At 37.9% G+C, this 21,040-nt stretch overlaps 1 protein-coding gene across 1 annotated transcript; it reads left to right on the top strand.

The window, feature by feature from the left end:
- The first annotated feature begins 4,511 nt into the window (after positions 1-4,511).
- On the top strand, positions 4,512-20,454 carry LOC114276265 (protein DETOXIFICATION 45, chloroplastic). Its single transcript, XM_082896756.1, has 11 exons — positions 4,512-4,527; positions 4,639-4,735; positions 4,820-4,920; positions 6,550-6,629; positions 7,348-7,351; positions 18,830-18,909; positions 19,151-19,226; positions 19,377-19,492; positions 19,598-19,693; positions 19,788-19,909; positions 20,316-20,454. Exons 1-11 carry the CDS (start codon positions 4,512-4,514, stop codon positions 20,413-20,415), a joined length of 888 nt encoding a protein of 295 aa, XP_082752882.1. The 3' UTR covers positions 20,416-20,454.
- Positions 20,455-21,040: the final 586 nt, after the last annotated feature.

The following is a 21,040-nucleotide window of genomic DNA, read 5'->3' as shown; positions in this document are numbered from 1 at the left end:
TTCCACACTATTATAGAATTTTGATTTGTTCTTATTAATAATGAATATGTAATTTTTTATGTTTAAATTTATCTCATAAAATAATTATTATCTTAATGTTGGTCATGAATTTTTTTAAAATAAAAAAATATAATTAATAAGTGCCCCCTCTAACTTAATTTTATGGCTCCGCCACTGACTACACTACAACAACACCACTCTCACATGGGCTGTTTGTTTGGATTTTTTTGAGCTAATTTATAATTTTTAACTTCTAACTTTGGAAAAGTTATTTTGGACTGTTTGGTTAAATTTATTTCAATTTTTTTTAATTCTAACAGCTTATTTTAACTCAAAAAAAACTGATTCTGAGAAGCAGTTTACCCATTACTTCTGATTATCAGTTTCTGCGATAGACATGTTAATTTAGGGTTATACTGTTAGATTTTATTTTTTTTTTGAAAATAGAAAAAAAAAATCAAATGGATTATAGATTATTGTTATTTTTTATGAAAAATATAGACAAGTAATGAATAATAAAAAATAAAAATTAATTGAAAAAGTTATTTCACAACTTAATTAACAAATACTACATAACAAATTAAGTATATAATTCAACAGTTACACCAAATAAAATAATAATTTCTGATTAAAATTATAATATATAATCTATTAAAATATAATCTATAATTTATAATCTGTTTTAATAATTACATCAAAACCTAACTATAGTGCTCCGCTGTCAAACGGCGAAGTGTTGTCACCTCGCTGTTTGGTGTGTGGTGGGTGGTGAAGTGGACCCCACCATTAATGTCACTTGTAGGACACGTTGTGGCTTCTAACGAACTGCGCCACATGCAATATTATTTTTAAATTGCTAGCTCTCTCCATTACATAGGTGGCCTGACCTCACCTTCCTCCCTTAGGGTAAGTTTGTAACGTGGGCTGATTTTTTATTTTTTAATTTAGATTAAATTTTTTTTATTTGGGATGGACATTATAATTTTTTTGATTTTTCTGAAAAAAAAAAATAATAATTATAGTTTAAATATAATATTTTATCTTATTAGTTTATTTTATTTTTTATGACTATTTTAACCTAAGATTAAGATGTCAAACGAAGGCTTAATTGTTGTCTATTATTTTGTTAATTATACTTCATCACGCATTTGCCCCTCATATTTTTTTTGTTCAAACAATTTTTTATCTACAAATTTCATATTTGTAATTAGGCCTCTTGTGATATTTATAGAGGTGAGTATAGTTCAGATTGATTCGAATTAAGAGTAAATTGGGATCAAATCATTACTTATGGTTCTATAAAATTTGAAATCAAACCAAAATCATAAAAATTTTGAAACCAAGCCAAACCGAACCAATAAATCACTATTTAGTTCAGTTTGAAATCATGATTTTTAGAAATACTGTCATCATTCACAACACAACCATGAAATATTATTCGCAACTTAATAATTATTTAGAATTAGTTCTATCACTATACAAAAATAAACTTGTAAGAGTGAAATGTTACAACTTATAAATATATATTTGATATTACTAAGATATTTGAATGTTTACGGTAGATAACAAATTATATGTGTATACACTAAACGGTCCAGTTTGGTTCCAAATTGGATTTGTAACTATAAAATCACAGAATGAACCATGAAGTACGGTTTCCTTATTTTAAGAATCAGGACCGAATTATATATTGAGAAAACCAAACCAAACCGTGTTTGGACCGAATCAATTTGCAATGTTTCAATTTCTTATTAAGCTCTATTTATCATTTTGATAGGTTTGTTTGAGGATATATAGGGAGGATATAGAACAGATAACTAGTTACCACTAATCTTATATATGAGTAATTTTAATGGTAAAAGTTAAAATTATTTTGTTAAAATTATTTTTTAATTTATTATGATATAAAAAAAAGAGTTAAAATTATAATCACTCTCTTTAGTTTCCATTTTCAGAATTCAATTTTTTAAATTTTTTATTGTTTCAATTTTTTGTATTTTTTTTGTTTTCACTAATTTTTTTTTAATATTTCAAGCATTTTTTTTTAAAAAATTTTTAGACACACCTAACATAAATACACTTAAAAAGTATAATATTTGTGAAAAAAATTCATTAAATACCAAAGATACAAAAAAAAAAAACATTTAGTATATTTTTAATATTTTTGTGTATTTATTAATTTTTTAAAATATTTTTTCACAAATATTTTACTCTTTAGATACATCTAAAAAAAGTAAAAAAAAAAATTGCTTAAAATTTTTAAAATATTCACTAAAAACTAAAAAATACGGAAAATAAAAAATTTAATTTTCAAAATAATGAATTCAAAAAATTAAAACCAAACACACTGAATATTTTTTTTGGTTATACTATTTTAATAGTGGGTTGTCATTTTAGTACAACTAGTTTTGCAATATCATTATCTATTAATTTTTGTATATTCAATTAGGCTTTTGGTTTAGTAATTTTATGTAGCATTAGGTTTCGTTTGTCAACTATAGATTTTAGTGAAAAAGTTAAAAAGTTACTATAAATTGTCACATCACTCTCTCTACTTTTTTACACATTTTTTCATAAAAAATTAAAAAGAATATTAGAATAGCCTGTTCCCAAATGAGACCATTTTGTGGTATGAGATTGTGGATTTAACTCCGATGGAAAGGAGTTTGAATTCTTTGTTGTGTTTATTTTTCTCTAATTATGAGGCTAGCTGGTGATGATTATTGGGCTTGGTGATTGTATGAATATCAAATTCTTGCTTCTTTTTTTTTTTTAAAATTTCTTTTTCTTTAAAGATAAATACATTTTGATTAGTGGTGCAATTTATTTATTTATTTATTTATTTGTAATTATGATTTTTAGTATTGTCAAGTTTTACTAATTTGTAGAATTTTACGTAGTTTATTTATTTGTTTTATTTTGAGTTTTTATTTATGAAAATTGTGAACTTTGGCAATGAAAAAAAAAGTAAAATTTTTATTTGGCTCATTGTTGGATAGGAATTTTGTCTTTTGTGTGTGTGTGTGTGTGTGTGTGTAAAATAAAGGATTTGACAAGCCTTTTGACTTGATTTCTCAAACCGATTGATTGAAATAGATCGAAATTGTAGTTTTCCATATGTTTTTCAAAACATAGTTATGTGTATTAAAATGTGATCACACAACCAAACTGAATCCTACTTTGAGATTCTAAGAACAAAGTCGAAAAGCACGTGCACTATGATGCTCCAAAAATCGAGAACATCAAGGAATACATTAACAAATAAATATAAGATTTTTCTACGGTTACAAGTGTGGCATTCCAAGATTTACTTTAAGGGTGAAGTTTGGGAAACGTCACTAATGAGTCTTTTGGTTCATAACCAAGTAAGATCCTAGGAAAGATCAAAGAAGTCAATATAATTTTCCTTCAAAGTCCAATCTCCTTGGATAACAAAATTACCTTTTTGATAGATCTTAACAAGATATTAATACAAGGTCTACATAAAGTGACGGAAAATAAGGATATGTTACAAAAGATATGTATAGATATAGTAAAAGAATACAATTATCCAAACAGGATTACAAAACGAGATTCAACAAAACCAATTCCTAATTCTTCTAAGATAATCATATGTTTTCAAATGCTCCAACTTCGTCTTTATTACCTGGCATGAAATGCTATGAGCTTTATAGCGATTCCTGTTGTGACCCGACTATTGTTGTATCCCAAACTCAGGTTTAATGGTTTTATATTGTTGGTTATATCTTGCTTCCCTTGTGTTTATTAGAAATTTGGTTATTAGGTTGTTGTGGTTGCGTTTGGAACAGGTTGTGTTACATGGTTTTCAAACCTTTTGTTGCCTAGGATTTTGCTCCTCCACTCGAGTGACATTTCTTGTGCTCGAGCGGGCTTTGTGAACTCTCAATATTTTTGCAGGTCTGCAAAATTAAAAATATTGGGAGAGTGTATTCTACGCTCGAGCGACCTTTCTTGCACTATAGCGTTGGTCTGTTATCTGCAAAACTACTGGAAGTGTACATTCTATGCCCGAGCGTTACTTTTTGCGCTCGAGCGGAACAATTTATTGTGTCTGACGCTCGAGCAACACTTCTTGCGCTCGAGCGGACTATGCATATATCAGTTCGTAACAAGGTCATTTTACATCACTTTTTCAGATCTATTTCTCTCTAAACCCTAAAGTTGAGACCCTCTCTCTCTAAAACCTACATTTTCTCTACTTTTTCATCTAGATCTAGTGATTTTTCCATTTTTGTGCCTTTGTTAAAAAGGTAGAGTGCCTCAAGAGCTTCATTTTGGTCTGAACAAGATTTGATTTCGGTGTCTTTCAAGTTCCTCCATTGTTGTTTTGGTCTTCTAAGCTTGAGGTAGGGACTTTCTATACTCTATTATAAGTTTTAACTTAGTTATCTGTTGATGTGTAAGAAATATTGAGATTTGAGGTAATTTTGAACAAACCTAGGGTTTTGGTTTAAAATCAAAAAAGAGGTTTTTGAATGGATGTATTAGAAATGGTTATGGGAGTAAGTATGAGCTTGTGCTAGGTTAAAATGCTAAACCAAACCAAACCAAACGAAGCCTTAAGTCCCATCAAATGGGGTAAATTCTTGTAAATTTTTGCAGTTGTTCTGTTTGCAGGTGTTGGTAATTTCTTTGCTATATTTTTGTTTCCCATACTTATGTATTATTTTCAGTTTGGCGTGACTGGAGCAGCCATTTCCATTGTTATCTCTCAGTATGTATTTTCTGTATTTATTCTATTTTAAAATTTTCTTCTGCTTTATTGAAGAATGACTGTGCTAGGTTTTCTATGTTTCAGATATATCGTTGCCTTCTTAATGATCTGGCATCTTAATAAGAGAGCTGTGTTATTGCCTCCAAGGTTAAGAGATCTGCAATTTGGAGGTTATATAAAATTTGGTAAGTGTTTCTTTATTTTAAGATGCTGCTGGTGTGATTAAAATCTAGAATAATGCTTGGGACCCCCTTTTGGGGGTCACCCCCTCACCCCCTTTGCCACATGGCAGGTGGTGATTGGAGGAGCAGGAAAAAAAAGAAAAAGAAAAAGAAAAAGTAAAAGTAACCAATGAGAGAGAGAGGGGGTCAAAGGGGGTGGGAGGAAAATGGGGGATGAATCATTGTTGTAAAATCTATTGGCATGCGTCTGACAGATGCGATTTACGCTGACATTTTATTGTAATTTTGTGAGAGTATGGAATTTGAATATTAATATTACACTGGATTAGGGCCATAAGTTCTGTCTAAGGTGGATTAGTTCTAGCAGTTCATCTAGCGGCAGAACACTGGGACAGACTGTTTTGTTGCATGTGGGAGCTAACCTTTCTAATGTGACTAGTGCTGGAAGGCACACTCAAATGGAGTCTGTAAGTTCATATATCCTTGCTTGTTGCTTCCTAAGGAGCTAGTATTGTACCCAAAAACCTTGAGGTTCTCATGAGCATTGTACATTAACTTCCTAGTGGCGCGGGTTTGAGTCGCAGAAACAATCTCTCAAAAATAACAGCAAGGTTATGTACATTTTGCCCTCCCTAGATTGTGCTTTCGTGGGAGCCTTGTGCACTGGTTGACCACTTTTGTGTTAAATATGTCGGTATATTAGCTTCGAAGGAGGAGGAAGAATTTTAGGTATATGTTGTCCATTAGTTGCAGTTGAAGTAAAAAGAGTATGAAACTAGGGTTAGGGTTTGAGAAAGAGAAAGAAGAGAGGTGAGAAGGAGAAGAAGTTTGAACTAATTGGCTTAGAGTTTTAATTAACCCTATACCAATAGTATATATATAGTTATGGTGTCCAATATTACATGATGACCAAAATACCCTCAACGTAATAACAAAAATATCAATAACACCCCAACTATTCTAACAGTCGCTATTCTTTTTTTCCTGCTGTTCTAAAGTATACAAGACAGGTACTGGTTGGCAATATGACTTGAGTGATAGTCATGCACCATTCTGGTGCTTGAAGAATGATCCTTGGTGATAAGACAATTATCCAAATATGCAAAAATTTCTGAAGTGTTGGATTGATGATGTTGGGACATCATGACTTTCATGATTTATTTTATATGGATGGTAGGTTTTCTCAACTTCTAAAGGATTCTTAAATCTTGAGGGAAAGATGGTTTCACCACCGTGGTGCTATGTATGGAGAACAATTGTGCTGTGCGGTCAATACTAATCACTCCAAGTGCATGGCATGTAATTTTATACCTTACTCAGTGGCAGTGTTATAGGACACCTTGGAGAGAGTCTCACTTTTAGGATCAAGTTTAATAAGAGTGCCCTTTATTTTCTCCATATGCAACATACAAATGGTCGAGTTCTGGTTGACTTATTTTTGCATTGAAAAGCAGAACACAATGGTCAATTTGTGCCTCATTGGCTCTGTTTTTTCAATATTTAAAATGACCTAACACAAACACGAAATCATTAGATTTCATACATAAAATAGTTTGTTTTTCACCCTTTGTGGTCTTGTTCTTTCTAGAATCCTAGATTGTGATGCTTTTTACACATTCTTCACTCCTCTAGGTGGTTTTCTTATCAGCAGAACTCTTGCTATTCTTGTGACCATGACACTGGGGACATCAATGGCTGCTCGTCAAGGAACGGTAGCTATAGCGATCCCGGTTTTCCTTCCTTTATTTATTGTATTCCGGACTCGGTTCCGTGGATGTATTGTTATCTCATTCTCATTTTCATCCTTTACTCTTTATAGTTGAGTCTTGGATTGTGTTGGGCAGGTTTGAAACAGGTTGGTTGTGTTTGGAAACCTAGAGTTGATGCCCAGAATTTGGCTTTCACGCTCGAGCGGGTCCTTCGTTGTTGCTTCTCCGCTTGAGCGGAGAGTTTTGACGCTCGAGCGTGAATTCTCATCTCCCAGTATTTTTCTCTGCAGGTCGTCGGACGCTCGAGTGGGGACCATGTCTGCAAAACTTCTGCAGGTGTGCAATCGACGCTCGAGCGGCGCTTTGGACGCTCGAGCGTGAATCTGTGTCTGACGCTCGAGCGGGGGTTTCCATGCTCGAGCAGGAAGTCGATTATATCATTCCGAGATTTCACTTTTTGGATCACTTTTTCAACACTCTTTCTCTCTCTTACTTTCCCAAAAACGTTTTTGAGAGCTCCTCTCTCTAGAATCTCCCTTCTCTCTAGGGTTTGATCTAGCTAGAGTGTTTTCCTAACCTTTCGCCTTTGTAAAAAGTGTGTTGATCGTCGAAGGCTTCCTTTTGATCCAAAAATTTGTGGATTTGGAGCACTTTGGTTTTGGTCTTCTTCTCCTTTTGAGCTCTACCTTCGAGGTAAGGATATCCTACTCCATCTTATGAGTTTTGTCTTTAAATTTTAGCATTTTGATATGTTGGGGGTTGTTGGGTAATTTTGAGAAGGTTTGGGATCATGATGTAATTTTCAAAAGATGGGGTTTTCATATATATAAACCCACATGTATGTAATACATTGAGAAAAGGAATAAATGTTGGATTATTGATGAAAATGGAACCTTAGGGTTGTTGTTTGAATTATGGGAAAATGCCCTAATTAGTTTAATAAATTAATTTGTATAATTAATTTTGAGAAATGAGAAATTGAATTGAGAATAATGGAATTGAAAGGATATGGGATCAAAGGGTGGAGTTGGATTTGTTTATCGCTCACCTAGTCAAAATGTCGATATTATGTCCATTTGATGCATTTATTTTCTGTTTAGAAATAACTGTTTTGGGCTATCGGTGGAGGATAGTCTTGATTGTTGTAGATAATGCATAATGATTAGGCAAACTAAAACTAATCAATTGAATGTGTCATCGAATATGACGGTTGGAATAATACATTAACCTTATGTATATGATAATTGTTTATATACATTGCGTTATGTGAGAGGAGATAGGGGATGTATTCCACGGTTTAGGGGAAGATAGGGGATGGACCTCTAAACCGGAAACTGTTTGACATCGATACAGCACTACAATGTGTATCAATTGTGAAGTATGGAAGTGATTGTTTGATTTGATATAGCACTAAAATGTATATCATTATCAATTGTGAAGTATAGAAATGTTTCTATGTTTATTTGATACAGCACCAAAATGTGTATCATGTATGAAGTATGGAAGTGATATCATGTGTTACTGATACGACATTGAAATGTGTATCTGTCATGATTTTCGAAAGTATTTTAATGATGAATTATAATCTCATTAAACTGGTTGGCCAGGATCTGAGCCTTATTTTTGAACTTAAAGTCGAATGAGAAATGGAAAAAGGAAATGTAGCATGGACATGATTGTCATGAAATTGTAATATGATATGAGTTGGAATATAAGTGTTGACCATCTATCAACTGCTAATCTTTTAGTCATTGTTTATAGTTGATTTAGTATATTTCTACTGGGTTGTGACTCACCCTATATGGGACATCATTTTCTGGTACAGGCAGCATGCCACCTCCAAGGACATAGCTTGGGAGGCTAGAGGCAGGCAGACTTTTGTTAGATTGCTTTTTTTTGATGTATTACATGTAAATTCAAGCCAAGGGCTTAATATGTATATGAGTTAGTACTCATTTCTTGTAACCAAGTGTAATAACCCTCACCACTGCCTACCGATAAACATTGATTACCGTTAAACTGAATTGATCATGACTGATAATTGAACTGATTAAAGCACTGAACTGACTGACTGAAAACTGGAACTGAATTGACTGAGTATGTATGCTAATCTGTATTCTATCTGTTTGATTGTTTACTTGATCTGTTTATGTTTTATGTTTAAACTGCTAATTGAAGGCTTATCGGCGGCCGAACCGGGAATTGATTGATGTTTCTTGACCCTCGTAATTAATGTGATTTTATGGTAAATTTATCCGAAAACTGATTAGGTATAATTAAATTAGATTAAATGTTGGTAAATTGCATTGTTACACTTATTTACCATTTTGCCACATGAGTGGACCACTACCTAGTCAATACTAGAGCCTTGCATACTTGAATCAAAACATTTTCCTCAGCCATATCTCTTGTTCAACCAACCTTAGAGAGAGTGAGAGTGAGTGAATTGAATTCAACTTGTTGTCTTGGCTTGGGGCTTGAAGGGATTGAAGTATAGATTGCTATTTTGAGCTTCTAGTCTTGCATTGAAGACCTAAGGTAGAATAACTACTCTCTTGTTCTTGAATATTAAGTGATTCATGCATGGTTCATGTCTAATTGAGGAGCTAAGTCATAATTTAGCTCTAACATGTTGAATTGAAGCTCATTCCATGCATGCATGTTTGTATTGTAGATGTTTGAGTTGTTTTCATGGTAAAATGTTACATGCATGTTCACAATTATGTTTAAGACCATGAACTCATCATGTTTTGAAAAGAATTGGCTCTTTTGGGCTAGTATTGGAAGCTTTGAATTGGTTTGAATTCATGCATGTTTGCATGTTCTCCATGTTCATGAAATTGGTTTGAAATTGGGTTTGAATTAAACACCCTTGGGCTTTGATTTCTCAAAATTGAGCTTTGAACCATGTTATTCTATGTGTTTACAAATGTTTTCTGGAAATTCAGCCCAAGAGGTCGAGTTTGAGTTGTTAAAAACTTGAGTTTGAGCTTGGAGGTGCAATCTGGAATTTCCAGATTTTGCACTTCCGCTCGAGCGGGGGAAGTGCCGCTCGAGCGTGGAATCCGAGCATCCAGCATCTTGCACTGTTTTACAGTCCGCTCGAGCGGAGGATTGGGCGCTCGAGCGGAGTCGTGTGTCTCAAGCTCGAGCGAGCGTCGAGCAGAGATTTCACCCATCCAGTACTTTTACAGTACGCTCGAGCGGAAGATTTGTACGCTCGAGCGTGTACCTTTGTTGCATGTCCGCTTGAGCGGGGAAACCTGCGCTCGAGCGGGACTCTGTTTTCTGAAAATTCTGAAAATGCTTTTAAAAGTGCATCTTTGCATCCTCATCCCATTCTAGGCATTCTTAGGCCTAGTTTAAGGCATCTTATTGAGGATATAGATGTAAAACACACCGAGGCAACTTAGGGATTAAGTTATTATCTTTCCCAGCTATGTAGCTTAGTGTGTTCAATCTGTTAACTGTGTAGGGTTGGCGACTGGGGAGACACGCTCTAGCTTACTGTAGCCCAGAACTCTGTGAGTAACGATTGTGTAAAGATATGTTCAAAAATGATTATTTTCTGAACCACTGAACTGTACTGTTTCCGAATTGAATACTGTTAATTGAATGAATGTATGTCCTATATTCTGAACTGTATTGTGGCATCCTTAGCACCTACTGTTTACTGTTTACTGTTACTGTTACAGAGATCTCTGTCGATTCCCTTGTTGGAACCACTACTGTTACTGACTGATGGCCATCATTTACTGCTCGGTCTTTTAAGACCTAGTGTTTACTGTACTGTTATGCTAATGGATGTACTATATATGACTGTACTGACTGAACGACTGAAATACTGATTTAATGAACTGTTTTCATTACTGTAAGGATATTCATTCTTAACCTCTTTACGCATTATGTTATTCACTGGGCTTTAGCTCACTGCTCATATATATATGTAGGTGTACAGGCACCAGACCACGGCTAGGAGCGTCAGGGTTACACCAGTTTTGTCAAGCCAGCCTATGTGCCTCACTGCGAGGTTCCAAGCCTATAATGCTAAGGCTTAGGGGTGTTTTAGAATTCCTCCTTCTGTACTGTCTTACTGTTTTGTAATAACCGAATGGATGGCATAGACTGAATGTTTACTGTACTGTTATGTAAGGGATGGAGTCCCTAGTCTGAATGAATGTAAATAATGTGCATACTGTCCTGTACTGGTTATGTATATATATGTGAAAAATCTTTTTGCATACAGACTGTCACAGCTCATTGGACACTGTTTATTTACTGTATTGGCTTCCGCCAGGCCCTGTACTCTGTTTTACTGTCTTACTGTTAAGCAGGCCTTCGGTAATCTCGGATTACTGGCCGGTTACGGTACTAAACCCATGGGGCCGGGTTTGGGTCGTGACACCAAGTGTTGGCTTGGAAAGTTGTAAGCCTTTAGGGCGTTTACTTTTGTTGTCAACATGTAATACTTTTGTAAGAATTACTCTGATAAATAAAAAGATGTTTATTTTCCTTATATTGTTGCATGTCAAGAGTGATGGGTTTTATGTATTTTTTGAGGGCGTTACAACTTGGTATCAGAGCGTACCGGGTTTGAATACTTTGGGTACGTGGGAAGTGATTAGTATCACAATGGGTTTGTCTCGCTTGTTAGAGACTTAGATGTAATGTTATGTGCTTATGTGATAACATGTTTATGTGACTACCTGGGTATGGGATTTAATTTCTAGGATGTTGATTGGATCCTTAGGTTTCTGTGAGTCTTGTTGGAAAAGCACTTGATTAATGCTGTTTCTAACTGGAACTCTAGCAACGCGTCTGGACTATCATTATCCGGAAATGAAATTCATAGGTGCTTATGTGATTATGTGCTTACGTGGAGTGAATTACAGTTGTCCAGTGTATTAGGACGTGAGTGTTATAGCTTCGGCACATTTGTGGATGTGCTAATGTTCTTCGTTACCTTTATTAGGATGTTAGGACGAGGACGAGAAGGTAGGCGAGGTAGGCCTAGAAGGCAGGAGATGCCTATACCGGAGGAGATTCTGGAACAGCAGGAGGGGGTTGGTCAGGCCAATGTGGCCGAGCCAGCAGGTCAGCAGGCTATGGGCGTCTTAGCCCGAGAGATAGCAGGAGCTTTGAGAGAGTCTATGGGCATTCTCAGAGCTGAGAATCAGGTTCAGGCCCACGTTACTGAGGCAGGGCCTTCCTTCTTGAAGAGGGAGTTTTTCCGGTCGAATCCGGACGAATTTGTTGGGGATCCGAAGGAGCCCCTTAAGGCTGATGAGTGGTTAAAGCAGATGACGAAGACGTTCGAGATGCTAGGCATCGAGGACGGAGCATTGAAAGTGACCTTGGCACCTTTCCAGCTTAAGGGGGATGCGGGTCAGTCGTGGAAGTTTGTGAAGGGTCGTATTGATGGCACTTGCGAGGCTTTTGTGAATACTTCCTAGGAGAAATTCTTATCTCCAACTGTCAGGGAGAAGCTGAGAGACCAGTTCTGCCAGCTCTTGCAATTGAGTTCTTCAGTGGCCGAGTTTGAGGCTGCTTTTACTAGTCTGTCCAGGTTTGCACCTGAGCTCGTGGCGTCCGAGGAGCGTCGTTGTATCGAGGTTGAGAAGAAGTTAAGGCGCGACCTCAAGATGAGGGTTGGGGGTTCTATGACCCGAGACTATAGGCGCTTGGTTAATGCTACAGCCCATATGGAGATCATGATACAAGAGGAGGAGGAGGGGCAGAGGGGCTCTAAGAGGAGCCAAGATGGCTAGGGTGATGGCAAGAAACAGAGGGGTTCTAACCCTCAGCAGTCTCAGTGAGGTTTTATTAGATCGACCTTTCCAGTGCCGAGTGCAGGTTCTGGGAGAGGCAGCCAGGGAGACGTGACTTGTTATAAGTGTGGTCAGTTGGGCCACAAGTCTCCAGCTTGCCCGCAGAAGGGAGGAGGTTAGAGAGCTGCTTCATCTTCGGCTCGACTTCAGGGCCAGAGTCAGGGCAGAGGCCAGCCTTTGTCGTGTTATCAGTGTGGTCAAGCGGGGCACTTGAAGAGGTTTTGCCCGCAGTTGAGTTGCACATCTGGTGCATCTGGGCAGAGGCAGAGTTTTCAGCCAGCTCAGTCAGTTCAGGCCTTGAGGGCCAATCAGGGGGCTTCATCGTCCCAGTCTGTGCAGCAATCCTTTGCTTCTAGGGTTGAGCAGGTGGATCAGGGGCCTACAGGGCGCGTGCATGCTGTTATCGCGCAGGACCTAGTACCGGCTCTATCAGTTGTGAGAGGTACCTTTCTGTTTTGCAACTCGGTTGCTAGTGTGTTGATTGATACAGGTTCATCTCATTCTTTTGTATCTGCTGCATTTGCATCTGTTTTGGGTTTGAAGTTGGTATGGTTAGTATCTCCTATTTGTGTTGTATCACCTATTGGAGGTGAGTTGATTTTGAAACAAGGGTGTAGAGGTTGTGATATAGAGGTAGCAGATCGTCGACCTCCGTTTCCTTTTGTAGTTATGCCTATGTCGGGATTTGATGTTATTTTGGGTATGCATTGGCTATCGGCATACCGAGCAGTTATTGATTCTTACCGCCAGAGGGTCACAGTATGTACCTTGAGCGGGGATTGTTTCCATTTCTTGGGGGATCGGGTTGGTAGTGTGTTGCCACCGGTGTATGATCCGCGAGGGCGGAGTGAGCTTAGTGGTCTTCTTGCTAGCCTTTCGAGTAGTGAGTGTGATGAGACCCAGATTGTATTGCCGAGAGTGGTCTGTGAGTATTCGGATGTTTTTCCCGAGGACCTCGTTAGTTTGCCACCTCACCGAGAGATTGAGTTTTCCATTGATCTAGTGCCCGGTACGGCACCGATTTCTATGGCACCATATCATTTTGCCCCAGCCGAGTTGAGTGAGCTGAAGATTCAGCTTTAGGAGTTGCTAGATAAGGGTTTTATTCGCCCTAGTGTTTCGCCGTGGGGAGCACCGGCCCTCTTTGCTAAAAAGAAAGATGGTGCCTTGAGACTTTGTATAGACTACCGGAAGTTGAATCGGGCTACGGTCAAGAATAAGTACCCTATGCCTCGTATAGATGATTTGTTTGACCAATTGAAGGGTTCCCGTTGTTTCTCTAAGATAGATTTGAGATTGGGTTACCACCAGTTGAGGGTCAGGGAGGAGGATATTCCGAAGACGGCATTCCGTACGTAGTATGGCCACTATGAGTTTCTGGTGATGCCATTTGGGCTCACCAATGCACTGGTAGTGTTTATAGATTTGATGAACCGGATATTCTGGGAATTCTTGGATCATTTTGTAGTCGTCTTCGTGGACGACATTCTAATTTATTCACCTTCTGAGGAAGAGCACGAGGAACACTTGAGAGTGGTGCTTGAGTTGCTTAGAGCCCATAGGCTGTATGCCAAGTTTGGAAAATGTGAGTTCTGGCTAAGAGAAGTTAAGTTCTTAGGCCATATGGTCTCCGGGGAAGGGGTGTCTGTTGATACATCCAAGATAGAGGTAGTGCAGGATTGGGCACAACCTAAAAGTGTTTTTGAGATCCGCAGTTTTTTGGAATTAGCTGGGTATTACCGCCGGTTTGTGAAGGATTTCTCCAGGCTAGCTTCACCGTTGACTAGATTGACTCGGAAGGGAGTCAAATTTGTATAGAGTGAGACTTATGAAAAGTTGTTCTAAGAGTTGAAGGTTAGATTGACCACCGCTCCGGTTTTGATTATCCCAGAGAGAGGTTTGGGTTATGCGGTTTACTGTGATGCCTCACGAGAGGGTTTGGGTTGTGTGTTGATGCAAGAGGGGAAAGTGGTAGCTTATGGCTCACGTCAATTGAAAATTCACGAGAGGAATTACCGTACACATGACTTAGAGTTAGCAGCTGTCCTTTTTGCATTGAAGATTTGGAGGCACTACCTTTATGGTGAGAGGTTCGAGGTATTCTCGGATCATAAGAGTCTGAAGTATCTGTTTACACGGAGAGACTTGAATTTGAGGTAGAGGAGGTGGATGGAGTTCATTGAGGACTACGATTTTAAGTTGCACTATCACCCGGGTAAGGCCAATGTTGTGGCCGATGCCCTTAGTAGGAAATCCATTAGTGATGTAGCTTGTATAGCCATCCAGGAGTGGGAAATGTTGGGTGCACTTGGGGAGTTTGATTTGCTTCTGGGCTAATCCGTTGAGGCTGCGACTCTGTTTTCTGTGGTTGCGCAACCTACACTTGTGAGTTGAGTGTTAGAGGCACAAAGAGGTGACCTTGAGGTAGAGTCCATCCGAGAGAAGATCTCCAGTGGGAAGATTGAGAAGGGTTTGTCTTTGTATCCCGACCTGAGTGTGAGATATCGAGACCGTCTGTTTGTGCCAAGGCTTGCCGAGAGGAGGTACTCCGAGAGTTTCACCATTCACGTCTTGCAGTGCATCCGGGAGGCACCAAGATGTATCGTGATTTGGGTCGCCAGTTTTGGTGACAGGGTATGAAGAAAGATGTGGTAGTTTTCGTGTCTAAGTGCCTTACTTGTCAGCAAGTGAAGGTTGAGCATCAGAGGCCAGCGGGTTTGTTGCAACCCTTGCCTATTGCTGAGTGAAAGTGGGAGCATGTCACTATGGACTTCGTTGTAGGTCTTCCGAGGACTCAGCAGGGTAGTGATGCTATTTGGGTGGTTGTAGACCGGTTGACTAAGTCGGCGCACTTTATCCCTATGCGCGTGAAAGATTCGGTAGATCATCTAGTCGATTTGTATATTCGGGACATAGTGAGGTTGCACGGGGTCCCAGTGACGATCGTCTCAGATAGAGATCCTCGTTTTACTGCTAGGTTGTGGCAGAGTTTGCAGAGTGCCTTGGGCACTAAGTTGACCTTTAGCACGGCTTATCATCCTCAGACTGACGGCAGTCCGAGCATACTATTCAGATCCTTGAGGATATGCTTCGAAGTTGTGTCCTTGACTTTAGTGGGTCGTGGGAGAGGCACTTGCCCTTGGTGGAATTTGCCTACAACAACAGTTTCCAGTCGAGTATCGATATGGCACCCTTTGAGGCCTTGTATGGCTGACCTTGTAGGTCTCCAGTTTGTTGGGCCGAGGTGGGTGATGCGCCGTTGTTGAGCCCGTAGTTGGTGAGGGAAACAACGGAGAAACTCGAGCTTATCCGTAGGAGGCTTGTTACAGCCCAGAGTCGCCATAAGAGTTATGCCGACCGTAGGAGGAGGCCTTTGGCATTTGAAACGGGTGATCATGTTTTTCTGAAAATATCACCTAGACGAGGTTTGATGAGGTTCGGGAAGAGTGGGAAGTTATTCCCTTGGTTTATTGGTCCCTTTGAGATCCTTGAGAGGATTGGGGAGGTTGCGTACCGTTTAGCCTTACCGCCGCAGTTATCCGGGTTACATAACGTGTTTCATGTTAGTATGCTTTGGAAGTATGAACCAGATCCGTCCCATGTGCTAGATTGGACCGATTTGGAGATTGACGAGGATATCTCATATGAGGAGAGACCGGTTCGGGTCTTGGATAGAAGGGATCAAGTCTTGCGAGGCAAGATCATTCCCTTGGTAAACGTTTTGTGGAAACATCACGGAGTGGAAGAAGCCACTTGGGAACGTGAGGTGGATGTCCGTGAGAAATATCCGGACTTGTTTGTAAATGCTTGACCTTGTATTGAGATTTTGTAATGTTAGTAAACTTTAAGAGCATTATATATGTCTTAAGTTGTAAAACATTGTGTATGTTTTGGTTTATGGAGATAATTTGAAACTTGCCTCGAAATGGAAGTTATTGTAACATTGTATACGTTGAATGTATTGTAAAAATGGAATATATCATGAATATTGAATATGATATGGGAATTGTGGAATAAATGTTGAAATCGTTGAATTTCGAGGAAAAGCATGCTAATAATACTTATTGAGTTATATTGTGAAATGCCTCTTGAATAGAGATGGAATGACCGGTAATGGGTCAGATGGGTGAGTAATGAATTGTAATATTGTTGAGAATTGACAAAAACTTGTTTTTGAAAACTTGTACTTAATTTCGGGGACGAAATTCTTTAAGGGGGGAAGGTTATAGCGATCCTGGTTTTCCTTCCTTTATTTATTGTATTCCGAACTCGGTTCCGTGGATGTGTTGTTGTCTCATTCTCATTTCCATCCTTTACTCTTTATATTTGAGTCTTGGGTTGTGTTGGGCAGGTTTGAAACAAGTTGGTTGCGTTTGGAAACCTAGAGTTGATGCCCAGAATTTGGCCTTCACGTTCGAGCGGGACTTTTGATGCTCGAGCGGGCCCTTCGTTGTTGCTTCTTCGCTCGAGTGGGGAGTTTTGACGCTCGAGCGTGAATTCTCATCTCCTAGTATTTTTCTCTGCAGGTCGTCGGACGCTCGAGCGGGGACCATGTCTGCAAAACTTCTGCAGGTGTGCAATCGACGCTCGAGCAGCGCTTTGGACGCTCGAGCGTGAATCTGTGTCTGACGCTCGAGCAGGGGTTTCCATGCTCGAGCGAGAAGTCGATTATATCAGTGCGAGATTTCACTTTTTGGATCACTTTTTCAACACTCTTTCTCTCTCTTACTTTCCCAAAAAACGTTTTTGAGAGCTCCTCTCTCTAGAATCTCCCTTCTCTCTAGGGTTTGATCTAGCTAGAGTGTTTTCCTAACCTTTCGCCTTTGTAAAAAGTGTGTTGATCGTCGAGGGCTTCCTTTTGATCCGAAAATTTGTGGATTTGGAGCACTTTGGTTTTGGTCTTCTTCTCCTTTTGAGCTCTAACTTCGAGGTAAGGATATCCTACTTCATCTTATGAGCTTTGTCTTTAAATTTTAGCATTTTGATATGTTGGGGGTTGTTGGGTAATTTTGAGAAGGTTTGGGATCATGATGTAATTTTCAAAAGATGGGGTTTTCATATATATAAACCCACATGTATGTAATACATTGAGAAAAGGAATAAATGTTGGATTATTGATGAAAATGGAACCTTAGGGTTGTTGTTTGAATTATGGGAAAATGCCCTAATTAGTTTAATAAATTAATTTGTATAATTAATTTTGAGAAATGAGAAATTGAATTGAGAATAATGGAATTGAAAGGATATGGGATCAAAGGGTGGAGTTGGATTTGTTTATCGCTCACCTAGTCAAAATGTCGATATTATGTCCATTTGATGCATTTATTTTCTGTTTAGAAATAACTGTTTTGGGCTATCGGTGGAGGATAGTCTTGATTGTTGTAGATAATGCATAATGATTAGGCAAACTAAAACTAATCAATTGAATGTGTCATCGAATATGACGGTTGGAATAATACATTAACCTTATGTATTGATTGATTATGTATATGATAATTGTTTATAGACATTGTGTTATGTGGGAGGAGATAGGGGATGTACTCCACGGTTTAGGGGATGGACCTCTAAACCGGAAACTGCTTGACATCGATACAGCACTACAATGTGTATCGATTGTGAAGTATGGAAGTGATTGTTTGATTTGATATAGCACTAAAATGTATATCATTATCAATTGTGAAGTATAGAAATGTTTCTATGTTTATTTGATACAACACCAAAATGTGTATCGTGTGTGAAGTATGGAAGTGATATCATGTGTTACTGATACGGCATCGAAATGTGTATCCGTCATGATTTTCGAAAGTATTTTAATGATGAATTATAATCTCATTAAACTGGTTGGCCAGGATCTGAGCCTTATTTTTGAACTTAAAGTCGAATGAGAAATGGAAAAAGGAAATGTAGCATGGACATGATTGTCATGAAACTGTAATATGATATGAGTTGGAATATAAGTGTTGACCATCTATCAACTGCTAATCTTTTAGTCATTGTTTATAGTTGGTTTAGTATATTTCTACTGGGCTGTGGCTCACCCTATATAGGACATCATTTTCAGGTACAGGCAGCATGCCACCTCCAAGGACATAGCTTGAGAGGCTAGAGGTAGGCAGACTTTTGTTAGATTGCTTTCTTTTGATGTATTACATGTAAATGCAAGCCAAGGGCTTAATATGTATATAGTTAGTACTCATTTCTTGTAACCAAGTGTTGGCTTGGAAAGTTGTAAGCATTTAGGGCATTTACTTTTGTTGTCAACATGTAATACTTTTGTAAGAATTACTCTGATAAATAGAAAGATGTTTATTTTCCTTATATTGTTGCATGCCAAGAATGATGGGTTTTATGTATTTTTTGAGGGCGTTACAGTAGCTATGGCTGCTCATCAAATATGCTTACAAGTATGGTTGGCTGTATCTCTCCTCACAGATGCATTGGTGGCATCTGGTCAGGTACAAAATTTTGTTTGTAAAGATTATTTGATATATGCTCTCCCAATACATATGTACTTGTTTGGATTTGTGGTCTCATTACAATCTATATGGTCATATTATCTGAGTTAGGATGGGACGTTTCTTGTTGATGCTGACTCCACTCAAAACTGCCAAAATTGTCACTAGGAAAAGAAACTGTGCATCTACAGAGTTTAGTGTGTATTTTTCCTCTCTGAAATCAAATTTGTGTTTCTTGTAGGCCTTGATTGCAAGTTCTTCTTCAAAAGGTGATTACAAAACTTTGAGGGAGGTTACAAACTTTGCGTTAAAGGTCAGTCATTCCTGTATGCCTCCCCATTATGCTTCGACATTCTTCTACTTGGGACCAAATGAATTTTAGGTTTACTAGGTGTTTAGGCTCTTTGTGTTGGAGTTGCAATATTTCTTGATAGTGGTTCAAATCTTATTCACATGTTTTTTTGCAGATAGGATTGCTCACAAGGTTTCCTTGGCTGCAATTTTGGGTTTATCTTTTGGTTCTTTAGCCACCTTATTCACTAAGGATGCTGAAGTCTTAGGAGTTGTTAGAACTGGGGTTTTGGTATGTTTGCTCGCCATGTCATCCTATCTATCAATTTTTGTTAGTTTATCTGAATGGTCAAGTGCTAAGATCTTTCTTGTGTGGCGTTTCCTGAAATTGTTACATTTTGTCAGTGCCAGCCAACCTGTAAATGCTCTAGCTTTTATTTTTGATGGTCTCCATTATGGTGTTTCAGACTTCCCATACGCAGCTTGTTCCATGGTAAGCTTATACAGTTAAATTTCTCTGTGATGCTATTAGCTGGCTGTGAAGATTGTACAATGGCCTCTATTAACAATTTTTAAATAAATTACAAATGGTGGTAGGGGCAATATCTTCTGCATTTCTGCTATATGTTCCTTCAATTTTTGGTCTTTGTGGTGTGTGGGCAGTCTTGGCTCTTTTTATGGGGCTGCATACGTTGGCAGGATATATCAGGTAAACTGTAGGATATTATGGCATGTCTGTTGTCTCTTAAAAATTTCTATTTGCAATTCGTGTTTTCTTGTCTATGACGTGATTATTCTATTTTTACCATGAACCTCCATTTCAGTTTAATTGAAAACTGGTGTAATATGAGAGATAGGGCATTGGTTACGTTGTTTAGAGTTGGTTTTCCGATAAATAATTTCATGAACATATTTGTGGTTTAAAGGCATGCTCAAATTTTTGGTACTGCTTTCTAGTGCAATTTTGATGACATTGTTATTGAAGAACTGTGCTGCGTTTTTCTTGCATTTTTCACTAGGATAGTATATTTATTGGTCCTCTCTTTTCTTTCGCTTTTTTTTTTTTTTTACTTTTTTTCAATAGATATTAATTGTTATTCCACTTGCATGTTCAGAATATCATCCAAAAATGGTCCATGGTGGTTTCTGCATCAGGACTTGAAGGGATCTGAGGTTGGTAGTTTTTTGTTCATTGCTTTCTCTGTATTATATTAGTTGAAACAATCTGCCTTTTTGTTGTTGCTTTTCCTACTATTTTTACCTGTTTGTCTTGGTTTTTCCATTGTCACTAATTTACTAATTTTTACCTATCTTGCATCAATGCTTGAGATGGGTGTAATCAGGATTCAGGAATCTATTGCTTGTCATTAACTATTCTTTAAGTATGACTTGTAATCCCTGATTCCTATCTAAAATGGTGAGTAATGCTATTTGATGATTTAGTCCTGTGGGCTGATGCCCACTTTTTGGTTTTCAAACGTTACAACGAGAATACTTTTACCAGAGCCTTGGAAATCTCTCTCTCTGTCTCTCTCATCACCAGAAAGTGAAACTATATGTAAATTGAAAATTTCTTATTTATGTATTGATGCCCACTTTTTGGTTTTCAAATATTACAATGAGAATCCTTCTAATAGTCTTGGAAATCTCTCTCTCTCTCTCTCTCTCATTAAGCCTCGACGGTTTAACCGAAAGAAAGTGTTGGTTCAGTTTGGATGTATGCATTTTCGAAATCCAGCTGTGGTCATGGTTGTTTGAATCCTAGTTTGTTTACTAGGAACATAATTTCCAATTCTCCAACTTCATTCATGGTTGGTTTTTTTTTTTTTTTTTTTTTTTT

The sequence above is a fragment of the Camellia sinensis genome, chromosome 12 (genome assembly GCF_055761805.1).
Source record: "Camellia sinensis isolate YWXY chromosome 12, ASM5576180v1, whole genome shotgun sequence".
NCBI lineage: Eukaryota > Viridiplantae > Streptophyta > Magnoliopsida > Ericales > Theaceae > Camellia > Camellia sinensis.
Note: the sequence above shows the minus strand (reverse complement) of the source record. Positions and strands in the feature narration are given on the sequence as shown.